Raw genomic sequence first — 23,941 nt, 5'->3', positions numbered from 1 at the left:
ACCAACTCCTGGAGTTCACTCAGACTCATGTCCATCGAGTCAGTGATGCCATCCAGCCATCTCATCCTCTGTTGTCCCCTTCTCCTCCTGCCCCCAATCCCTCCCAGCATCAGAGTCTTTTCCAATGAGTTAACTCTCTGCATGAGGTGGCCAAAGTACTGGAGTTTCAGCTTCAGCATCATTCCTTCCAAAGAAATCCCAGGGCTGATCTCCTTGAGAATGGACAGATTGGATCTCCTTGCAGTCCAAGGGACTCTCAAGAGTCTTCTCCAACACCACAGCTCAAAAGCATCAATTCTTTGGTGCTCAGCTTTCTTCATAGTCCAACTCTCACATCCATACATGACCACTGGAAAAACCATAGCCTTGACTAGACGGACCTTAGTTGGCAAAGTAATGTCTCTGCTTTTAAATATGCTATCTCGGTTGGTCATAACTTTCCTTCCAAGGGGTGAGCGTCTTTTAATTTCATGGCTGCAGTCACCATCTGCAGGGATTTTGGAGCCCCCAAAAATAAAGTCTGACACTGTTTCTACTGTTTCCCCATCTACTTCCCATGAAGTGATGGGACCAGATGCCATGATCTTCATTTTCTGAATGTTGAGCTTAAAGCCAACTTTTTCACTCTCCTCTTTCACTTTCATCAAGAGGCTTTTTAGTTCCTCTTCACTTTCTGCCATAAGGGTGGTGTCATCTGCATATCTGAGGTGATTGATATTTCTCCCGGCAATCTTGATTCCAGCTTGTACTTCTTCCAGCCTAGTGTTTCTCATGATGTACTCTGCATATAAGTTTTTCTATTTCTGTGAAGAATGCCATTGGGATTTTGACAGAGGTTGTGTTGAATCTATAATTGGCTTGGGTAGTATGGATGTCTTAACGATATTAATTCTTCCAATCCATGAACACAAGACAGCTTTCAATTTTTGTGTGTGTCTTCAGTTTCTTTAATCAAAGTTGTAGTTTTTGGTATGTAGAAATTTCACCCCCTTAGTTGAATTTATTCCTAAATATTTTATTGTTTTGGAGTTATTGTGAATGGGATTTTTAATTTCTTTTTTGGTTGTTTTTATTGTTGTATGGAAAGGAAACTGATTTTTATATGTTTATTTTATATCTTGCAACTTTATTGAAATAATTTATTAGTTCTAACAGTTTTTTGGGTGGAGTTCTTAGGATTTTCTATATATAAGATCATATCATCGGCAGAGAAAATTTTGCTTCTTCTTTTCTGATTTGAATGACTTTTCTTTTCTTTTCTTGCCCAATTGCTCTGTCTAGGACTTCTAGTACTCTGTTGAGTAGAAATGGTGAGAGTGGGCCCCCTTGTCTTGTTCCTGATCTTAGAGGAAAAGCTTTCAACCTTTAATCATTGAGTAAGATGTTAGCTGTGGTCCTGTCATACATGACCTTTATCATGTTTAGGTATGTTCCTTCATACCCAATTTGTTGAGAGTTTTTATCCTGAAAGGATGTTGTAATTAGTCAAATGCTTTTCCTGTATCCATTGAGATAATCCTGGATTTTCACCTTTTATTTGATTAATGCAGTTTGTCACAGATAATAATTTGTATATGTTGAAGCATCTTTTACCCTAGGGATGGATCACACTTGATCATGGTGTTCAGACCTTTGACTGTGTTATTGAATTTGGCTTGCTAGTATTTAGTTGAGAATTTTGTATCCACATATGTCAGTGACACTGGCATTTTCTTGTAGCATCCTCATCTTTGGTATCAAAGTAATGCTGGCCTTATAAAATGGGTTCTAGAGTGTTGCCTCCTCTTGAATTTTTGGGGAGAGTTTGAGAAGGATTGCTGCTAATTAAAAAAAAATGTTGGGTGGATATTTGGGAAACTATCTGGTTCGAGCCTTTTCTTTTTGGTAAGTTTATGATTACTGATTCAGTCTACTTATTTGTTATTGGTCTCTTCAGATTTTCTGTTACTTCCTGTTGCAGTCATGGTAGGCTACGTGTTTCTAGGAATTTTTCTATTTTTCCAGGTTATTCAGTTTGTTGGTGTGCAGTTGTTTATAGTAGTCTCTCATGGTCCTTTGCGTTTCTGTATGATCAGTTGTAATGTCCCAAATTTCATTACTGATTTTATTTATTTGAGTCTTCCCTCTTCTTTTCTTAGTCAATTTTGTTTATGTTTTTGAAATACCACCTCTTAGTTTTGTTGATCTTTCCTATGGTTTCTTTTTTTCACTCTGACTTTAGATATTTCATTCGTTCTACTAACTTTGGGCTTAATTTGTTTTTCTTTTTCCAGTTCCTTGAGGTATAAAGTGAGGTTGTTTATTTGAGATATTTCTTTTTACTTAATGTAGGCTTTTATCTATCACTATAAGCTTCCATTTTAGAACTGCTTTAGCAGCCTTGCATAGGTTTTGGTATGTTGTATTCCATTTTTTGTTTGTTTGTTTGTTTCAAGATATTTTAAAAATTTCCTCTTAATTTCCTTGAGCTATTGGCTGTTCAGGATTGTGTTGTTTAATTTCCATATATTTGTAAACTTTCTAGCTTTCCTTCTGGTCTTAATTTCTAGTTTCACTCTACTGTGGTTGGAGAAGATACTTGGCACAAGTTTAGTGTTCTTAAGTTTACTAAGATTGTGTTTTGATCTAACATTTGGCCTATTCTGAAGAATATTCTGTGCTTAAGAAGAACATGTATTCTGCTTTTTGGAAGACTGTTCTGTAGATGTCTGTTTTAGGTCCATTTGGTCTATAGTATGGTTGAAGTCCAACATATCCTTGTTGATTTTCATCTGGATAATCGATCCATTGTTGAAAATAAAGTATTGAAGTATCCTGCTGTTATTTATTGTCTATTTCTCCCTTCCGATCTGTCAGTATTTGCTTAATATATTTAGGTGCTTTGATGTTGAATTGCATATATATTTATGATTGTTATCTTTCTGATCATTATATAATGACCTTCTTTGCTTTTCGCTACCATATTTGTCTCAACATCTTATTTTGCTGACATATGTATAGTTATCCCTACTATCTTTTGGTTTCCACTTGTATGGAGTCTCTTTTTCTATCCCTTCACTTTTAACCTATGTGTGTTCTTGAAGCTGAGCTGAGTTTCTTGTAGAATATATATAGTTGAGTCTTGCTTTTTTCCAGCCACTCTGTCTTTTCACTGGATAATTCAATCCATTTACATTTAAGGTAATTATTGACAGATAAGGATTTACTGTGTCATCTTTCTAATTGTTTTTTGTGTTTTGTTGTTCCGTTGTTCCTTTCTTGCTGTCTTCCTTTGTGAATTGATGATTTTATGTAGTGGTATATTTTGATTCCCTTCTCTTAATCTTTTGCAATTCTACCATAGGTTTATGCTTCAGGATTTTTACCCTGAAGCTTCTATAAAACATCATATCTTTCTTTTTCCTTCCTTCCTTCCTTCCTTCTATCATGGTACTGTGGGCTGATAACAATTTAACTTTGATTGGAAGCAAAAATTTCACCCTTTTATTCCCCCTTGTGTGTTCTTTCATGTCACTATTTACCTCTTTTTTGTGTGTACTGAGCTGCAGGTACCTGTGAAGTGGCTGGGGTCAGTTGCAGACACACATGTAGTGATGAGGACAGTGAACCTTGTGGTCTGAGGCCACAAGGGCAGCTGGTGAACTGTGCCTGAATCCAGAAACCAGCTTAGATGGTTAAGGTCCAGAGTGCTTATTAGGTCTGGAAGTTATTTGCTGGAGAAATTTATGAAAATTAGCTCTTTTTCTTCCTTTACTGTCTTTTGTACCCCCTTTCCTGTCTTTACTAAATGATTCAGTCTTAAATGAAGCATTAGGTGGGTAGAGCAGGGAGGGTGTTTGTTGAATGGTGGGATGGGGGAGGAGCAAGTGGTCTGGTGCAGGCAGTCAGAGCTCACACAGGGTGAGCAGGGTGGCTGTGCAGGGGGCTGGCTTGGCAGTGGTGTTGGAGCCCAAGATGAGTGAAGAGACCATCTCTGTAGGGGTGGGGAAACCGTTCTGACATCATAGCCTGTGCAGGCTGAGGAGCATGTCCACACGTGTCTGTGGCCTGGTATGGGGTGTCATAAGCAGCCTGGTCTGGATACTAATGCCTGAGAGGTGAACAGGGCATCTGTGTGGCAGAGTGGGGGTTGGTGCAGGGGGCTCACGCAGTGACCAGGGCATCCTTGCGGGGAGGTGTCTGAGCCCAAGCAGAGGGAGGAAGGTGTCCATGCAGGTGTGAGTTTCAGAGGCTGTCCACATGATGGGAGCACAGCGTGGAGACTCAGAGCCCAGGCAGGGTGAGGAGAGCTTTCACACAGGAGGGTGACCCTGGACAGGGTGTCAGAGCCTGAGTGGGGTGAGAATGGATTCCACGTTAGGGTCAGGGCACTGGTTTCAGGAATCAGAGTCCAGGCAGAGTAAGGAGGGCTGTGCTGTGGAAGGCGGCAGACCTGGGCAGGGTGAGGAGAAACGGCTGTGGGGATTGGCTGCCTCAGTGCAGGACTCCCATGCAGAACGGAGGTGGTGTCAACAGCAATAGGGCCTGGATGGAGAAAGGAGCCCAGTGGAGGAGAGAAGGGCATCTTAGTTAAGGAAGGAGGGGCAGCCAAGGTAGAAAATGGGTTAAATCTAGGAAATTAATGCCTTTGAACTGTGGTGTTGGAGAAAACTCTTGAGACTCCCTTGGATGGCAAGGAGATCAAACCAGTCAATCGTAATAGAAATCAACCCTGAATATTCATTGGAAGGACTGATGCTGAAGCTGAAGCTCCAATACTTTGGCCACCTTATACATAGAGCCGACTCATTGGAGAAGACCCCGATGCTGGGAAAAGATTGAAGGCAGGAGGAGAAGGAGGTGACAGAAAATGAAATGGTTGGATGGCATCACTGAATTAATGGACATGAATTTGAGCACACTCCAGGTGATGGTGAAGGATGGGGAAGCCTGGCATGTTGCAGTCTATGGGGTCGCAAAGAGTTGGACAAGACTTAGTGACTGAACAACAACATTGATCAAATTAGTAAGTAAGGAGAATGGAAGCAGTTTTCTTACTGTCACAGACGGAGTTAGAGATGCAGAAAGAGGAAAAGATAGAATGAACTCTGTGTAAGATTGGGATTAGAGACGTTAGTGTGAACTCATGGTTTTGAATGTATTTAGACATAAAATAAATACAGAGGTAAATGCCTGTGGTGTGTGTGTGTAGGTGTGTGTGTATTATGCAGGGGAGAGAGGAATTAGGTGGGGAGACTAAAAGAAGGTGAATCAGTGGAATTCCCTGGCAGTCCAGTGGTTAAGAGTCTGTACTTCACTGCTGGGCCCTTGTGGGGGAACTAAAATCCTGTAAGCTGGGTGGGTCACCAAAAACTGGAAAAAGGAAAAAAAAAAAATGGAGACTCATTTAGGGAGAGCTGAATCTTGGGTGTGAGCTGGGAGCATGTCTGCAAAAAGATTCTGCATGAAGGATTTAATTTTTGGGGTGCTTTCCTCTTGGCTTATAGGTAGTGCTTAGTTCCTCCTCTAAACTGTGAATCCATTAAACTATCCTAATTTGTTAAAGGCTCGTGTATGCCCATAAGCCTTTTGTTGTGGTGTCCTGGGGATGAAAGAGAGAAGGACATCCTTCTCTAGCATCCAGTAGAGAGCTGCTCTCAGGAGCTGCTGGGGGCAGTTGAGCAGAATGCTTGCGGAGGCATGATGGACTTAATCGAGAACAGGACGAGCAGAGAACACAGGAGAGCAACTTCTGAAGGCACATAATCTACACTTTGACTTCCCACTGCATTAGAGGACTCTGACTTTTGGAAGTGGGCAGTCTGGCAAGAAAGTTGTTCTGTCAGTTGGAATGTAGTCCCCAGAGTTGCCTGATCAACCCCAGAAGATGAGGAGAATGCAAACATGAATGAGTATATACTCAGGTTGGTGGGTCTATAAATGATTTTGTTTGCAGGTAGATGCTCACAAATGCTTTAATTTCATCCTTTCTGGTAAGTTCACTGTTCTCAGGGAGAATGTCTCTGCTTTGTTCCCCTTTTCCTTTTCTTCCTGTTTCTCTCCCCTACCCTTTGACTTCCTACTTCTATCGCTATTTGCTGGCGTGATGTTTGAAGGTATGATTAACATTGCGCCTGTTTTGGGGTTTGGGCCCCTGAGGTTTTTAATTTTCATGAAATTCCTCTCAAGGTTTTTGTTTGTTTGTTTGTCTAGAGTCTCTGTTCTCAGCTAGTTGTGTGACAGGATGTATGAGAAATTACCACCGTGCTTGAGTTTCATTTTAAGTGGTTTTAAGGAAGAGACGGACAGGATTCTTTGACAAGAACGGAAGATCTCAGCATGACTTCAGAGGTCACTTATGCTGAAGTGAAGTTTAATAAACCCAAGTCCTCAGGCACCAAATCAGAGCCTCCTGCAGGTAAGACTCGCTTTCCAGTGGTCAGAGTGAATGATGGGATGAAGGGTGAAGAGAAAATACTATAAATAAAGCCTAGGGAATGTTGGTTGCTGGTACTCTGGCCATGGTTGGGAAACACAGGATTCTCAGATCAAGTTGCCTGAAAAGCATTAAGGGATGGTACAGGCATGCCATGATAAAACTGAGTTGTGAGAAATCCACTATGGACCTGAGTTAAGGAGAATGGTAATGAAGCTGAGAAGTTCTTGTGTGCTTTCTGAGGTGAACTAAGACTGCAGTGTAGACAGTGGGTTCAGGTCTTGAAGTCATCAGTCCAGATGCAGGGGCTAATGATGAATTGGTGGGTTTTGTTTCTCGATTAGTCACAGGAGAAGAGTTTGAGTGCAGAGTGTTGGAGTGTATTGATTTGTCCCAGACTAACATGGAACAAACCGTTGCAGACGAAAGCCTAGAAAATCTTATACAGAAAGTCTCATGTTTTGAGGGCGGTTGCTCTACGATCAGAAAATCCATTGCACACTGTATCTGAGATGGATTCAGTGAGGTTTGGAAGTAAATAAAAGGTAATTTCAGTAGCATGTATGATATCTCAGATACAGAAGAAAAGAGGAAAAAAACCGTGGAGACTATGAGAAGCTGTAAGAGGGAAGTTATGATTGCTTATGTTTTCCAAAATTCTGTGGAAACATGGAAATGCTCAGGAAACTGTTTTTCTCCCCTTAGAAAATTTATAGAGACTTCCCTGGTGGTCCAGGAGTTAAGTCTCTGTACTCCCAATGCACAAGTTCAATCCCTGGTCAGGGAACTAAGATTCCTCATGCTGCCAGGCACAGCCAAAATAAATAAATACTTGATAACCTTTAAAAAATAAATACAAATTAAAAAATTTATATAACTTTGTTATTATATGCTACAATGTTTATTATAGAAAAAATTAAAAACCAGAGATACACACAAATTTATTTATTTTTAAAATTTTTATTAGTTTAGTTGTTTTACAGTGTTCTGTTTCTGCTGTACAGCAAAGTGAATCAGTTACACATGTACATATATCCATTCTTTTAGATTCTTTTCCCATATAGATCATTACAGAGTACTGAGTAGAGTTCCCTGTGCTGCGCAATGTGTTCTCATTAGTTATCTATTTTATACCTAGTAGAGTGTATATGTCAATCCCAATCTCTGAATTCATTCCACCTCCCTTTTCCCCTGCCTTAGTGTCTGTACATTTGTTCTCTTCAGTGTCTCTATTTCTGCTTTGCAAATAGATTCATCTGTACCATTCTTCTAGATTTCACATATATGCATTAATATATGATACTCGTTTTTCTCTTTCTGACTTATTTCACTCTGTTTGACAGTCTCTAGGTCCACACACAAATTTAAATAGCTGTATTTATTCTTACTATCTAGAGATAACTATAATTTACATTTTGTGTACACCCTTCCAAATATAAATATGCATCTATGTGCATATGTGTTTTTCCAAAATCACTGCAGATGGTGACTGCAGCCATGAAATTAAAAGACGCTTACTCCTTGGAAGAAAAGTTATGATCAACCTAGATAGCATACTCAAAAGCAGAGATATTACTTAGCCGACTAAGGTCCGTCTAGTCAAGGCTATGGTTTTTCCAGTGGTCATGTATGGATGTGAGAGCTGGACTGTGAAGAAGGCTGAGTGCCAAAGAATTGATGCTTTTGAGCTGTGGTGTTGGAGAAGACTCTTGAGAGTTGCTTGGACTGCAAGGAGATCCAACCAGTCCATTCTGAAAGAGATCAGCCCTGCGTATTCTTTGGAAGGAATGATGCTAAAGCTGAAACTCCAGTACTTTGGCCACCTCATGCGAAGAGCTGACTCATTGGAAAAGACTCTGATGCTGGGAGGGATTGGAGGCGGGAGGAGAAGGGGACGACCGAGGATGAGATGGCTGGATGGCATCACTGACTCTATGGATGTGAATCTGAGTGAACTCTGGGAGTTGGTGATCGACAGGGAGGCCTGGCGTGCTGTGATTCATGGGGTTGCAAAGAGTCGGACATGACTGAGCAACTGAACTGAACTGAACTGCTACATTATTGCAGGTTTTACCCCCACTTAGCAATATATTATAACTTTGAGAAAATAATTCTTTTTTTCAATTGAGAGATGACTGACAAAATTATATTAGTTTCAGATGTATAAGCACAATGGTTTGATTTTTATGTATATTGCAAAATGATCACCACAATGTTTAATTAACATCTGTCACCATACATAGTTTCACAGTTTTTTTTGTGTGTGATGAAAGCTTTTTAAGATGTACTCTTCAGTTCAGTTCAGTTCAGTCGCTCAGTCGTGTCTGACTCTTTGTGACCCCATGAATCACAGAACACCAGGCCTCCCTGTCCATCACCAACTCCCAGAGTTCACTCAGACTCATGTCCATCGAGTTGGTGGTGCCATCCAGCCATCTCATCCTCTGTCGTCCCCTTCTCCTCCCGCCTCCAATCCCTCCCAGCACCACAGTCTTTTCCAATGAGTCAGCTCTTCGCATGAGGTGGCCAAAGTATTGGAGTTTCAGCTTTAGCATCAGTCCTTCCAATGAACACCCAGGACTGATCTCCTTTAGGATGGACTGGTTGGATCTCCTTGCAGTCCAAGGGACTCTGAAGAGCCTTCTCCAACACCACAGCTCAAAAGCATCAATTCTTCGCCACTCAGCTTTCTTCACAGTCCAACTTTCACATCCATACATGACCACTGGAAAAACCATAGCCTTGACTAGACAGACCTATGTTGGCAAAGTAATGTCTCTGCTTTTGCTTATGCTGTCTAGGTTGGTCATAACTTTCCTTCCAAGGAGTAAGCATCTTTTAATTTCACAGCTGCAATCACCATCTGCAGTGATTTTGGAGCCCCCCAAAATAAAGTCTGACACTGTTTCCACTGTTTCCCCATCTATTTGCCATGAAGTGATGGGACCAGATGCCATGATCTTCGTTTTCTGAATGTTGAGCTTTAAGCCAACTTTTTCACTTAGCAACCTTCAAATATGCAGTATTTTATATATGTGTATTATAACCTATAGTATTATTAAGTATAGTCATTATACTGTACTTATGACCCAGGACTTATTTATTTTGTAACTGAAAGTTTGTACCTCTTGACCCCCTTTACCCATTTTGCTGACCTCATCATCCCTCACCTCTGGCAACCACCATTCTGTTCTCTGTATCTATGAGTTATTATTATCTTTTAAAGATTATACACATAAGTGAGATCATATGGTATTTGTCTTTCTCTTTCTTACTTATTTCACTTAGCATAATGCCCTCAAGGTCCATCCTGAAGACAAGAGTTCCTGATTTTTTATAGGTGAATACCCATTCCATACAGTTGTCACATTTTCTTTATCCGTTCACCCATCAATGGACACTTGATAAAATAATTCTCAACTATGAAATGATGACTAAAAATGTCTCATTTTTTAACACAACATTGTAACTCAACTATACCTCCATAAAAAATAGAGTTAAAAAGCAGTCTGGCTGAGTAATATTCCACGTGTATATGTACCACAACTTCTTCATCCCTTCATGGACATCTGGATTGCTTCCATGTCCTAGCTATTGTAAATAGTGCCGTGATGAACAATGTGGTGTTTATATGGCAGAAGCCAACACAGTATTGTAAAGCAATCATTCTACAATTAAAAATAAATTAATAAATTTAATAAAACAGTGTGATTTTATTTTAAGGATGTGACGAGGGACAGTGATAAAGAGTTATCTGCTATGGCATTATGTAAAGTAGTTAAAGTTAGAAATAATCTGGAAGATTATTTAAATATATAATGAAATACTATGCAACCACAATACGGTGGGTAAAAGAAGAAAATATGGTGATATAGTGTACAAGAACATAGTAGGTCAGAACCCAATATATATGGTATGTCAGTCATGTGGCGAAATGTGCATGCATGTATATACACTTAAAAAATTGCCGGAAGAATGTATACCAAAACATTAACAGTTATCCCCAATGGGTTTCCCTGGTGGCTCAGACAGTAAAGAATCTGCCTTCAGTGCAGGAGACCCAGGTTTTATCCTGGGTCAGGAAGATCTCTTGGAGAAGGGAATGGCTACCCACTCCAGTATTTTCGCCTGGAGAATTCTATGGACAGAGAAGCCTGGCAGGATACAGCCCGTGGGGTTGCAAAGAGTTGGATACGATTGAGCAACTAACACTTTTACTCTCATACTCAATGGTAGGAATTCGTGCTTTTATGTATTTTCTAGCGTTTCTACAATTAACATTACTATTTCCTTTGTAGCTTCATATTTGAAATAATGTCATGTAATAGTAATAGTGTATTATACAAGAAAAGGGAGAGGAGGAAGAGAAGGGGCAAGAGGAAGTCAAGGTCAGAATTTATTATTCATGATAATAATAATTTGATTAATTTGATTCCTTCTTCAGCTCCCAAAGAGACCAACCTTCACCAAAGTGGCCATAGTTTTTCCAAGCTACTTCTTACATCATTGCTGATACTTCTGCTACTTTTGGCAATCTCATTTTTGATCGCTTTTCTCTGTAAGTATCCAGATGGATCTATAAGAAATGTCTGCCTGACATGAAGAGATGGCATCAAATAAACAGATAAACTATGAGTTTATTCAGAAATCTGGGAAAGAAGTCTTCTCTGGGGGAAGACATATATAGTGGGAATTCATTGCGAGCTTGGTTCTTTATTTGCATTTAGTCACTCTTTTATAGAAATAATGGCATTCCCTCTCTTTAGAGAAATTTAAAGAAGAGTATATGTGTGTACACATTTCTGTTTTGCAGAATGAAATCTATAGGGCACCATTTCTACACTAGACAGTTGTTTACACGAGACCAAATCTATATTTTCTTAATAGTGTTTATAAGGCTATGCCTGTTGAGGATATAGACACATATTTTGGGATGAGCAGATGGACAAGAAGGAAATGGGAAGAAATCTCCCAGGAAAATATTCTACTGAATTTTCATCTTAATTATTTTTGTCTTTCTCAAGACTGTATGAGCTCTTAAAATCCAGTTGACAAATAGGTAGATATCTGCCTATCAAGAATTCATCAAGTTTTTTAAAATCATAAAACTAGTATAAGCTTGGGTAGATACTTTGTTCATTCATTTGGTCATTCAGTAAGCCACAGTGGCCATCTAGTCTATGTCAGGCACTGTGTCAGATAGAGACAGCAGAGTTGTAGCCCTTGGTTTTGAGAAGTTCGGAGGATGATGACAACTGGTTGAATGAACCAGTGTTTGTAACAACATCTGGTAAATGTTCTGTGAGTAAGAAGCACAGGAAGCTGAGATAGGCTTCCTGGAGAAGATGACATCTATACCTGTGTGGACCAAGCATGACAGATGTGGGAGAGCTTGAAAAAATTTGGAAAAATGTGTTAAATGACTGTGACATATGGTGCTAAGTGAACTGTGAGGTTGCAGATGGGAGAAACAAGCAGGGTTCAGATCATGAAAAGTGTCCTGTATAATTCTAAACAGCGGATTTCCTCCTGCCCCCCTGCAGATTATTTTATCAATTATCTTCTGTTATTTAATAAACCAGTCTAAAACTTGGTGGATTAAAACAGTTTTTAGCTCATGATTCTGTGGTTTGTCAATTTGAACTGGGCTCAGCTAAGCCGTTTCATTGGTCCTGGCTAAAGTCATTCATGCATACATAGTCAAGTACGAGCTGCAGGCAACTCAGTTTCTGAGGAAGAGGATGTAAACTGGAATGATGTGGACAAATTGGTTCCACTTCTTTATAATTCATCAGGCGAGCTTGAGCTTGTTGATATGGCAACATGTAGGCTGGCAGAGTGAGAGCAGCTGTGACCAAAGCCTCTTGAAGCCTTAGCTTGAAACAATCCTAAAGGAAATCAACCCTGAATATTCACTGGAAGGACTCATGCTGAAGCTGAAGCTCCAATACTTTGGCCATGATGCTAAGAACCGACTCATTGGAAAAGGCTCTGATGCTGGGAAAGACTGAAGGCAAAAGGAGAAGATGGCAGAGGATGATATGGTTAGATAGCATCACTGACTCAATGGACATAAATTTGAGCAAACTCCAGGAGATAGTGAAGGACAGGGGAGCCTGGTGTGCTGCAGTCCATGGGGTCATAAAGGGTCAGACATGACTTAGCAACTAAACAACAACGACAGACAGCGTTGCTTTTGTACATTTTGTTGGCTGAAGGAAGTCTTAGAGTCAGTCCAGTTTCAAGTGGTGGATAGACTCCACTTGTTATCTGGAAAAACTAAGAAGTTATATTGCAAAGGGTTGTGGGTACAGGGAGAGTTGAAAACTGTGGGCCATTTTTGCAATGTGTCACAGTCATGGAGAACCATTACGGAATTTTAAGCAAGGAAGTGATATAACTAAATTTGATTTATAGGAATACGCTTTTGGTGGAGATGTGTAAAATGGATATATGAGGAGAGAATAGAAAGCAAAGAGAATAATCAGAAAGACAGGTCATTGTCCAATTGAGAAATAGTGAGAATCTGATTCAAGGTAGTGAAGAAGGAGAAGGGGAATACCTTTGAATGATAATGAAGAGATAGAGTCAAGGAGGTGGGGGCTTGATGAATATTTAGATCTGTGTGTTGGCCTGCTGAGGAATAAGGACCAATTGGGAAGTTACTCTACTTAACATGGATAACCAACAGGGACAGTACTGTAGAGGACAGGGAACTCTGCTTAATATTCTGTAATAAACTAAATGAGAAAAGAATTCGAAAAAGAATAGATACGTGTCTGTATAACTGAGTCACTGTATCTCTGAAAGTAGCATAACATTGTTAATCAACTCTACACCAATATAAAATAAAAATCTTAAAAAAATTGCATTTTATCTAGACATCTGTTTTATCTGACAGTATAGCCACTCTAGCCTCCTTTACTTTCATTTGGTGTTTAAGTTTGAAGTTAATTTCTTATAAACATAGAATTGAGCACATATTTGAGTCTTGTTTCTCTATTTAGACAACTTCTTTCCTTTAATTAAAATGTTTATACTATTAGAAAAAAGAATGAAGCTATAATGCTACCAGGAAAACAAATGATTTTATTCTCTTTTTCAGTTTATTTTCAAAAATGTTCTTATGTTCATAAAGAAGAAAAGGCTACACGAGAACTCACTCACACAGAATTGGAATGTGTGAAAGAAAATTCGACCCCAGAAGGTAAAAATTAATGTGCCTATGATTCAGTTATTGACAGTATTGTGTTCTAGGTCAATATTTCCAATAAGTGAATTATACTGAGAAGTTGAGTCTTATGAACATTGTAAGTTTTGAGTATACAAATATTTAGGGCCTAAAATTTTTATAATATGCACATCTTTAATTCATTTGTGCAAGGAAATAGTTTTAATTATGAAAAAGATTACATTGCTTTTCGGTTTCTTGTCTTTGCTTCTTTCTGAACTTTCTGTGCATACTTGTTCTTTTACTCACATACCAGTTAAAAACTTATTTGGTCAAGAGAGATTTGATTCATATATGCTTTAAGAAATCATATTGTATGTACATAAAACATTTTTGGGAGAATACATAAAATATTCTGCTTAAAAAATTTCCTTTTTTTAAAATCCCAAATCTAAACTCTGTTAGCAGTTCTATGGTTTTGCTTCACTTTTTAATGGCCTGTTGTTAGATACATACAGTTTAAGGATTGTTATGGTTTCTTGGGGGGTTTCCCTGCTAGTTCAGGGGTACAGAGTATGCCTGCCAATACAAGAGATTTGGGCTTGATCCCTGGTTCAGGAAGATCCCCTGAAGAGGGAAATGGCAAACCCATGCCAGTATTCTTGCCTGGAGAACCCCATGGATGGAGGAGCCTGGTGTGCTACAGTCCACGCTGCTGCAAAGAGCCACGACTTCGTGACTGAACAACAACAACAGCAATAACATGGCTTCTTGGAGAACTGAACAAGAAAAAATTCCCTTTCTCCTAATTCTATTTCCATCTTAACTATGAAATCTTTCCTTGCTCTGAAGTATATATACTGATACATACTATATTTATCTGCTGATATATATATATAGCTACTTCCTGCTTTGTGTGGTCTAGTGTTAGTATGGTACACTTTTATCCATTTTTTTAAAGATGAAATATTAGTATGTTTCATGGTCTTTTTTTTTTTCATTTGAGATATCTTTCCACTTATCAAATTATTTCTAATTGAAAAACTGATTCTGCCTGGTAATGGGGAGGGGATGGATCTGGCTGCTCTCCTGATACAATCCGAGATACAGCCCATCTCAAGTTTGTGTTCATAACAAGCTCCTGGTAGATGGCACTGCTCTCTGGAAATTATGAATGGAAGCAACAAATCATGATAGCATGTGTTTCACCAACAGAAATCACAGTCATTTACAGATTACATTGCAGTTGCAGGCATCTTGTAATTTTTTTGTTTGTTTGTTTTAAAACTAATTTTTATTGCATTATAGTTGCTTTAAAATGTTAGTTAGCTTCTACTGCTTAGCAAAATGAATCAGCCGTACATACATAAATACTCCACCTTCTTGGGTTTCTCTCTCATTTATAACACCAGAGTACATTAAGTAGAGCTTTCTGTGCTGTGCAGTAGGTTCTTATTAGGTATCTATTTTATACATAGTGTCAATAGTGTCGGGGCTTCCCTGGTGGCTCAGTGGTAAAGCGTCCGCCTGCCACTGCAGGAGCCTGTAGAACAGCAGTTCAATCAATGACAACAACAACCTTGTGGAACTCCAGGATGTGAAACTCAAGGAAGTGCTGGCGCCTCTGCATTGCCTGGGTTACCCTGGACTTTTGATCTCTTAGAGTTGTCCATACTGTGCCTCCAGCAATTGCACAATTACAGTTCTGGTTTCTCTACCCCGGGATTGGCTCCCAAAGAGGTTTCTGCTCCAATATGCTGCGATTTTACATATTGCCTTTGTGTCTCTCCAGATCTGGGAGTGATGGTTTGCTCTGTGTATGAAAAGTTGCTGGTTTCCAGTTTGTTCAGTTTTTCACTTGTTAGAATAACTTGCTCAGTTGAGTAATTCCCATTATTCTATCTTTTAATTCATTGATTTCTCTGTCTTCTTTATTCTGCTGTTGAGCCCATCTACTGTGCTTTTAATTTGATTATTATGCTTTCCAACTGTTGCGCTTGATTCTCTTTTATATCTTTAATTTGTTTGCTGAATTATCTATTTCTTTGCTGAGGCCTCCTATTTTTTCGTATGGTTCAAACATTTGTACTTACTTGTTGAAGCATCTTTCCATGGCTTTTAAAAAATCTTTGCTGGATAACTTCAGTATTTCTTTTATCTTGGTATTGGCATATATATATATATATATATATATATATATGTATTTTTAAAGCTAATTTTTGAGAACTTTGTGGTTCTTGGTATGATAAGTAATTTTCCATTGAAACCTGGGTATTTCTGTGTTATGTTCTGAGGATCTTCTTTAAACTTCTGTTTTAGCTGATTTTTCCGGATACCACGCAGGCAAAAGAAAGGGGGTCCTACCTTTTTACTGTCTGATGTAGGTAGACTTGATCTCCTTGACACTTGACAAGAGTCCTGTTTTCCATGTAGTCTCCTCTGGTCCTTAATTTTTTATAATTTATACACTTTAAAAATTACTTTTATTATATTGCACTAATATAGCCTTCTTCTCAATACAGGGAAAGACTGGAGCTGCTGCCCAAAGAGTTGGGGGCCATTTAGTTCTAACTGCTATTTTATTTCTAATGGAGCTAATTTTTGGAATGATAGTGAGAAGGAATGCTTAAGAATGAACGCTCACCTGCTGGTGATCAACACCAAAGCTGAGCAGGTATTACTAGTTTCTAATTGATAATAGAGTCAAGAGTGTTGCCTGGTTTTTTAACATCTCTCTTAGTTCAGAAGGAGATTTTTATTGTCTTAGAATATTGATGCTGTGTCTAAAGGCTTAAGAAAATAAATAGAAAAGGCTAAGATTTTACATTCCATGCCTTTTTCCTTCTTCTATAAAACTAACCTCTGCCCCAAATAAATTGTGGCATTGAAAATATACTACATAAGGGTTAAGTGGAAGGCTGAAAATATTTTAGCTTGAAATATGATTTCTTTTATTTCAAATAATAAATATTATTACTTATCATTGTTGAAATATAAAACACATAAATGTTTTATAAATTATTAACTATATAACAGGGAAGGGGAATTAAGTCCAACTGGGAAATGAAGTTCAATCATGAAGATTCACAATCAATGATCAGAAATGACTGCTAACCATCTGACGTTGTTAAAAGGAAAATTGTTTAATTTGCAAAATTTTTCTCAGTACAACTTTGAAGAATACCCTCTCTTAGAGAAGAAATGAAGGGAAGTGAGTCTGAGATGAGAATTCATTATGATTCTGAATAGAAATTGCCTCCATATGTATCAAACATGGCTATGTTCTGAATGTTTGTGTCCTGTTGCCCCAATCCGTATATTGAAATTCTAACCTCCAGAGATGATCGTATTAGGAAGTATGGATTTGGGGAGCTGCATAGGTCATGAGAGTGAAGCCTCTGTGGATGGGATTAATGTTTTTAAAAAAGAGATCCTACAGAGCAACTTCTCCTACATGCGTGAATGCACACAGTGAGAAAACAGGAATCATTATCTTACCATGTGGTACGCTGACCTGGGATTTCTAGCCTTCAGAACTGTGAGAAACAAATTTCTGTCACTTATAAGCAATTCAGCCTGAACAGACTAAGACCAGCCTCAGGCTTACAAGTGATATCTTTGATTCTATTCTGCTCTGCCAGAAAAAACCCAAGGCTCCTCTGCAGGGTCCCCATGTGCTTCATTATGAATTTACTTTTTCTTTTCTCTGTAAAGCCTATGGAACTCAATTCAATCTGACTGTTCTAAAAGCTATAACTCCTTTCTTTTATTCCTTTAGGATTTCATCACCCAGAAACTGGAAACTCGCTATGCTTATTATATGGGCCTGTCAGACAAGACATTGCCAATGGGAGAAAGACACTGGCAATGGGTTGATCAGACACCATACAACGAAAGTGCCACGTGAGTACAGAATTCAATAAAGAAACCCAGGTTCTCCATTCTACAGGAATTTTAGGGTGTTCCATTGATCAGCTATTAAAATATAAAATAGGTCATGCTATAAACTTGAAACTTACACAACATTGTAAATCAACTATACTTTGAAAAAAGAAAATACTCACATTCTTTTAATTCTTAGGCACTAGGTTAAATAATGTTCCTTATTACCTCACTCATCAAATAATGCTATGAGGTACACATTATTATTATTCTCACTATAGAGATGAAGAAACTGAGTTTAAAGAGATTAGATAACTCAGTGGTTATCTAGCAGTGGTTACAATGGTCCTCAAGCCCAGGTCTGTTTGACATCAAAACTTGTGCTTTCAACCGCTACTATTTTTACCTCTAAATATAACAGAAATGTATGTCAATTAAGATCGTGACCAATTATCAAGAATTTAATCTCTCATACAGAAAATAAGTTAAATTCTGATAGTCTTATATCTATGCAGTTCTTTTGAAACTCTTAAGTATTTTAGTACATTTTAGTACCTTACCACTTTTGATCCTCATATCACTGTGTGAAACAAACAGAGATACTAATCTAGTCCCTATGAATCTGAAATTAAATTCCTTGTCCAAGGTAACAGGGATAGTAGCAGATTCAGAGATTTTAGCTAGCTCATCAGACTCCAAAAGCAGTGCATAAAAAAGTGAAGCATACTACATTGACACCTGAGACCAGTATGAAGTCTTTTGCATCTTTTAAGACAGTCTGTGGATTAACAATTTCCTGGTAACAGGACATAAGATAGACAAACAGAAGATAGCCTCTGGAATGTCTGCTGGGAGGGTGCTTAATGCAATAAGATGACACAGTGCTGGGTGATGTAAGAACAATTTTCAAGGGAAATATCAGAGATACAGAGGAAGAAAAACTCCATGAGAAGTGGGAAAGAATGATTTGGGCATATTTGACTTTGATTTTCATGCCTAGCCATCTCCCTTACTGTCTCTTTTCAAAGCACTGCTTAAAGAAACGTTCTCATCCTTTTTCCCCCCCTTTCTGGTGCTCAGATTCTGGCATGGAGGTGAACCCAACAATCCTAATGAGCATTGTGTTATGCTAAATGCTGTTTCAAAAAAATGGGGCTGGAATGATAGTCCTTGTAATGAGCGTCACAAGTTTATTTGCAAGATGATGAAGATCTACTTGTAAAATGGAACACTCTCCATGACCATGGGGTTGAATCGGTATCCTATATCATAGAGATAGCTAATATATTCTTGTTATTCATATGTCTTGTTTAAGGATCTTAATAGAATTTTCCAGAAGGTTGTGCACACATTCATTCATTTATTCATTCATGAAATTTAAAGGGAGCAAAATTTGCCACTCCCAAATGTCTTTTTGGCATGTGTATTATTTCGAGCTGAAAATATTAGTCAGTGCTAGAACTTTACTTTCCATCTTTTTATAAATGTCATTCATAGCCTATTTTCTTTCATCTTTCCTTTGAGTACCAGCAATTATTTGTGTATTATGATTTTATGTAAGATTTGTATCTAAAGAGTGAGATTAAAATGAAGAAGTATCCAGGTGTGTACCAATTAACAGAATTGTGAAAATAATAAACAGCTGTTTTAAACCACTAAGTTTTGGGGTGGCTTATTCTTCAGCAATATGCAACTTAAACACTTTCAAAACAGTTTTGAGCTAAGATTTGCAAAATAATGTAACATATCATAGCACACTGTTTTCTCTAAAAATAATAGTAGTAATTGAAAAGTGAGAGTAAATTAATTTTACTATTAGTGAATAAAATGCAAAATTAAAATGTTTATTTTTTATATCATTTTAAACCCTTATTCTTATATAGTAGGCATATTGTATGATATCATAGGTATGTAATTCTTATATAAATAAATGTTCAATATGAAGTGTTTATATACTAAATTTTGTGAAGAATGTGTAATAAAAATTGCTCTGAGATCACTATTCTAGAAAATCAATCTAAAAATTCTTTTTTAAAAAAGTTATTTATGTATCTTTGGCTGCACCGAGTCTTTGTTGCAGTGCGTGGGCATTCTCTCGCTGAGACCAGCAGAGGCTACTCTGTGTTGTTGCGCACAGGCTTCTCATTGTGGTGCTTTCTCTTGTTGCAAAGCCTGAGTTCTAGGGTGCTCGGGCTTCAGTAGTTGCAGCATGTGGGCTCAGAAGTTGTGGTGCATGGGATTATTTTCCCTGTGGCATGTGGGATCTTCCCAGACCAGGGATCAAACCCGTGTTCCCTGCATTGGCAGAAGGATTCTTATCCACTGCACCACCAGGGAAGTCCTTAAAATTCTTGATTGAAATTTAGGTAAATATTTTCTGAGGTTAAAAAAAGATAGGTTACAAATGAACTTGTTTATGAAAGAAATACAGTCACAGATGTAGAAAACAAAAGTATAGACATTTAGAGGGAAAATGAGGGTGGGATGAATTGGGAGATTGGGATTGACATATGCATACTACTAAATATAAAATAGATAATAAGGACCTAGCATATAATACAAGGAACTCTACTCAATACCCTGTAATGATCTATATGGGAAAATAATCCAAAAAAGAGTGGATATGTGTATATATATAACTGATTCACTTTGCTGTGTACCAGAAATTAACACAATGTTCTAAATCAGCTACTCCAATAAACACTAATTTAAAAAAGAGATAGACTACATCCAGAACTATTTGAACACTGTGTTTATGTGTTGGTTTATCTGGTAGATATATTTAAGTCTGTAAGTGAAATATGTCTTAGAATTTTAGCCTCTATATTCATCTTTCTAGTTGCTTTAAAAACAACATATAAACAAAAAAAAGTCTAGTAACACTTTAAGCTTTTTTGTCACTTATAAATGGAAGAGGATGCAGAAACTTTGAAATGTCCAGTACTGGGAAAAATACTTTTGTCCTTTGGAATTAAAATTATCAACCTGGATATCTTCTCTGAAGGTGGAAATCTGCTGATACTTGATGACCCTTTATGGTCTGTTAAGTGTTAATTTTGCTTAGGTAATCTTAAGACTGCAACATCAATTAATCAATCTGTCTTTACCAATATAGAAATCATCAATGTTTAATTTATATATAGTAAAAAGCTAACATTTTCAGAGTACAGTAGAATAATTTTGACAAAGGTGTGCAAACCTGTAGCCACCATGTCAATTAATATAAAGAACCTTTCCATCATTGTGGAATATTTCCTGGCATATTTCTATGCCAGAAAAACAGTGATCTGATTTCTATCAACGGTGGATCATTTGGTAAAGAATTTGCGATGAGAGAGATCCAGGCTCCTCTGTCCATGAAATTCTCCAGGCAAGAATACTGGAGTGGGTAGTCATTCCCTTCTCCAGGGGATCTTCCTGACTCAAGGATCGAACCTGGGTCTCTGACATTGCAGACATGGGTTGACAAAGAGTCAGACACAACTGAGTGACTACCACTTTCATTTTCACACATATTTGTTTTGCCAGCTCTAAAATTTCATAAAGGAGCAATAATAAAGTATGCTGTTTTGTTTCTACCTCCCTTTGCTCAGTGTTCGTGATATTCATCCATGTTTTGTATTTTTTCAGTTCTACATTCAATTTTACTGTTGAGTCATATTCCATTGTATATAATATATCATGATGTTATCCTTTCTTCTTTTAAAGATAATTGATCCTTTCTAGGTTTTAGATATTATGAATAAAGCTGCTATAAACATTCATTTATATGACTTTTGTGGTCATGTGTTTTTGTCTTCCATATGTAGCTGGGAATGTATTGTATTAACCATTCAGTTCAGTTCAGTTCAGTTGCTCAGTCGTGTCCGACTCTTTGCCACCACATGAATCACAGCACGCCAGGCCTCCCTGTCGATCACCAACTCCCGAGTTCACTCAGATTCACGTCCATCGAGTCAGTGATGACATCCAGCCATCTCATCCTCTGTCGTTACCTTCTCCTCCTGCCCCCAATCCCTCCCAGCATCAGAGTCTTTTCCAAAGAGTCAACTCTTCGCATGAGGTGGCCAAAGTATTGGAGTTTCAGCTTTAACATCAGTCCTTCCAAAGAACACCCAGACTGATGTCCTTCAGAATGGACTGGTTGGTTCACCTTGCAGTCCAAGGGACTCTCAAGAGCCTTCTCCAACACCACAGCTCAAAAACGTCAATTCTTCGGCGCTCAGCTTTCTTCACAGTCCAACTCTCACATCCATACACGACCACAGGAAAAACCATAGCCTTGACTAGATGGAACTTTGTTGGCAAAGTAATGTCTCTGCTTTTGAATATGCTATCTAGGTTGGTCATAACTTTCCTTCCAAGGAGTAAACGTCTTTTAATTTCATGGCTGCAGTCACCATCTGCAGGGATTTTGGAGCCCCCCAAAATAAAGTCTGACACTGTTTCCATTGTTTCCCCATCTATTTCCCATGAAGTGATGGGACCAGATGCCATGATCTTAGTTTTCTGAGTGTTGAGCTTTAAGCCAAATTTTTCACTCTCTACTTCCACTTTCATCAAGAGGCTGTTTAGTTCCTCTTCACTTTCTGCCATAAGGGTGGTGTCATGTGCATATCTGAGGTGATTGATATTTCTCCTGGCAATCTTGATTCCAGCTTGTGCTTCTTTCAGCCCAGCGTTTCTCATGATGTACTCTGCATATAAGTTAAATAGGCAGTAAAATCCCCTGTGCCCCACCTATTCTTTCCTTTTCCACTTTTGCATGACCCTTGGCCACCACTGACCTTTTTATGTTTCTGCAGTTTTGCCTTATTTAGATTGTCATATAGTTGGAATCATGCATTATGTGGCATTTTAGACAGGCTTATTTCACTTAACAATATGTATTTAAGATTCTTCCACATCTTTTTGTGGCTTGATAGCTCCTTTCGTTTTATCATGGAAAATTTTCATCATGTGGCTGTACCACAGTTTATCTCAGTTCAGTTCAGTCACTCAGTTGTGTCCAACTCTTTGCGAACCCATGGACTGCAGCACCCCAGGCTTCTCTGTCCATCACCAACTCCTGGAGTTTACTCAAACTTATGTCTATTGAGTTGGTGATGCCATCTAACCAGCTCATCCTCTGTCATCCCCTTCTCCTTCCACCGTCAATCTTTCCCAGCATCAGGGTCTTTTCCAGTGAGTCAGTTCTTTGAATCAGGTGGCCAAAGTATTGGAACTTCAGCTTTAGCATCAGTCCTTCCAGTGAATATTCAGGACTGATTTCCTTTAGGATGGACTGGTTGGATCTCCTTGCAGTCCAGGGGACTTTCGAGGGTCTTCTCCAACGCCACAGTTCAAGACCATAAATTCTTCAGTGCTCAGTTTTCTTTATAGTCCATCTCTCACATCCATGCATGACTACTGAAAGAATCATAGCTTTGACTAGATGAACCTTTGTTGGCAAAGTAACATCTCTGCTTTTGAATATGCTATCTAGGTTGGTCATAACTTTTCTTCCAAGGAGCAGGCATCTTTTAATTTCATGGCTGCAGTCACCATCTGCAGTAATTTTGAAGCCCCTCCAAAATAAAGTCTGTGACTGTTTCCATTGTTTCCCCATCTATTTGCCATGAAGTGATGGAACCAGATGCCGTGATCTTAGTTTTATGAATGTTGAGCTCTAAGCCAACTTGTTCACTCTCCTCTTACACTTTCATCAAGAGGATCTTTAGTTTCTTTTTGCTTTCTGCCATAGGGGTGGGGTGTCATCTGCTTATCTGAGGTTATTGATATTTCTCCTGGCGATATTCATTCCAGCTTGTCCTTCAACCAGCCTGGCATTTCACATGATGTACTCTGCATGTAAGTTAAATAAGCAGGTTAACAATATATAGACTTGATGTATTCCTTTCCCAATTTGGAACCAGTCTGTTCCATGTCCACTTCTAACCGTTGCTTCTTGACCTGCATACATATTTCTCAGGTGCAGATCAGGTGATCTGGCATTCCCATCTCTTGAAGAATTTTCCACTGTTTGTTGTGATCCATACAGTCAAAGGCTTTGGCATAGTCAATAAAGCAGAAGTAGATATTTTTCTGGAACTCTCTTACTTTTTCAATGATCCAACAGATGTTAGCTCCAACAGTTTATTTACCTACCTATCAAAGGGCATCATGGTTGTTTCCAGTTTTTGACAACTGTGAATAAAGCTGCTGTAAACATTCACACAGACTTGGATTGATCCCTGGGTTGGGAAGATCCTCTGAGAAGGAAATGGCAGCCCACTCCAGTATTCTTGCCTGGGAAATTTCATGGATAGAGGAACCTGGCGGGCTATAGTCCATGGGATCCCAAAAGAGTTGAGTATGGCTCAGGGACTAAACAACAATAACAAAGCATTCATGTGCAGATTTTTGTGTGAACATGCTTTCAGCTCATTTAGGTAAATATCTGAGAGCACAGCTGCTGGATTTTATGTTAAGAT

At 38.5% G+C, this 23,941-nt stretch overlaps 1 protein-coding gene across 1 annotated transcript; it reads left to right on the top strand.

The window, feature by feature from the left end:
* On the top strand, nt 6,039–19,123 carry LOC102180291 (C-type lectin domain family 4 member A). The gene is made up of 7 exons (XM_005680901.3): nt 6,039–6,095; nt 6,193–6,397; nt 10,860–10,973; nt 13,521–13,622; nt 16,109–16,260; nt 17,365–17,489; nt 18,549–19,123. Exons 2-7 carry the CDS (start codon nt 6,319–6,321, stop codon nt 18,688–18,690), a joined length of 714 nt encoding a protein of 237 aa, XP_005680958.2. The 5' UTR covers nt 6,039–6,095; nt 6,193–6,318; the 3' UTR covers nt 18,691–19,123.

Source organism: Capra hircus, chromosome 5 (assembly GCF_001704415.2).
Source record: "Capra hircus breed San Clemente chromosome 5, ASM170441v1, whole genome shotgun sequence".
Lineage (NCBI taxonomy): Eukaryota > Metazoa > Chordata > Mammalia > Artiodactyla > Bovidae > Capra > Capra hircus.
Note: the sequence above shows the minus strand (reverse complement) of the source record. Positions and strands in the feature narration are given on the sequence as shown.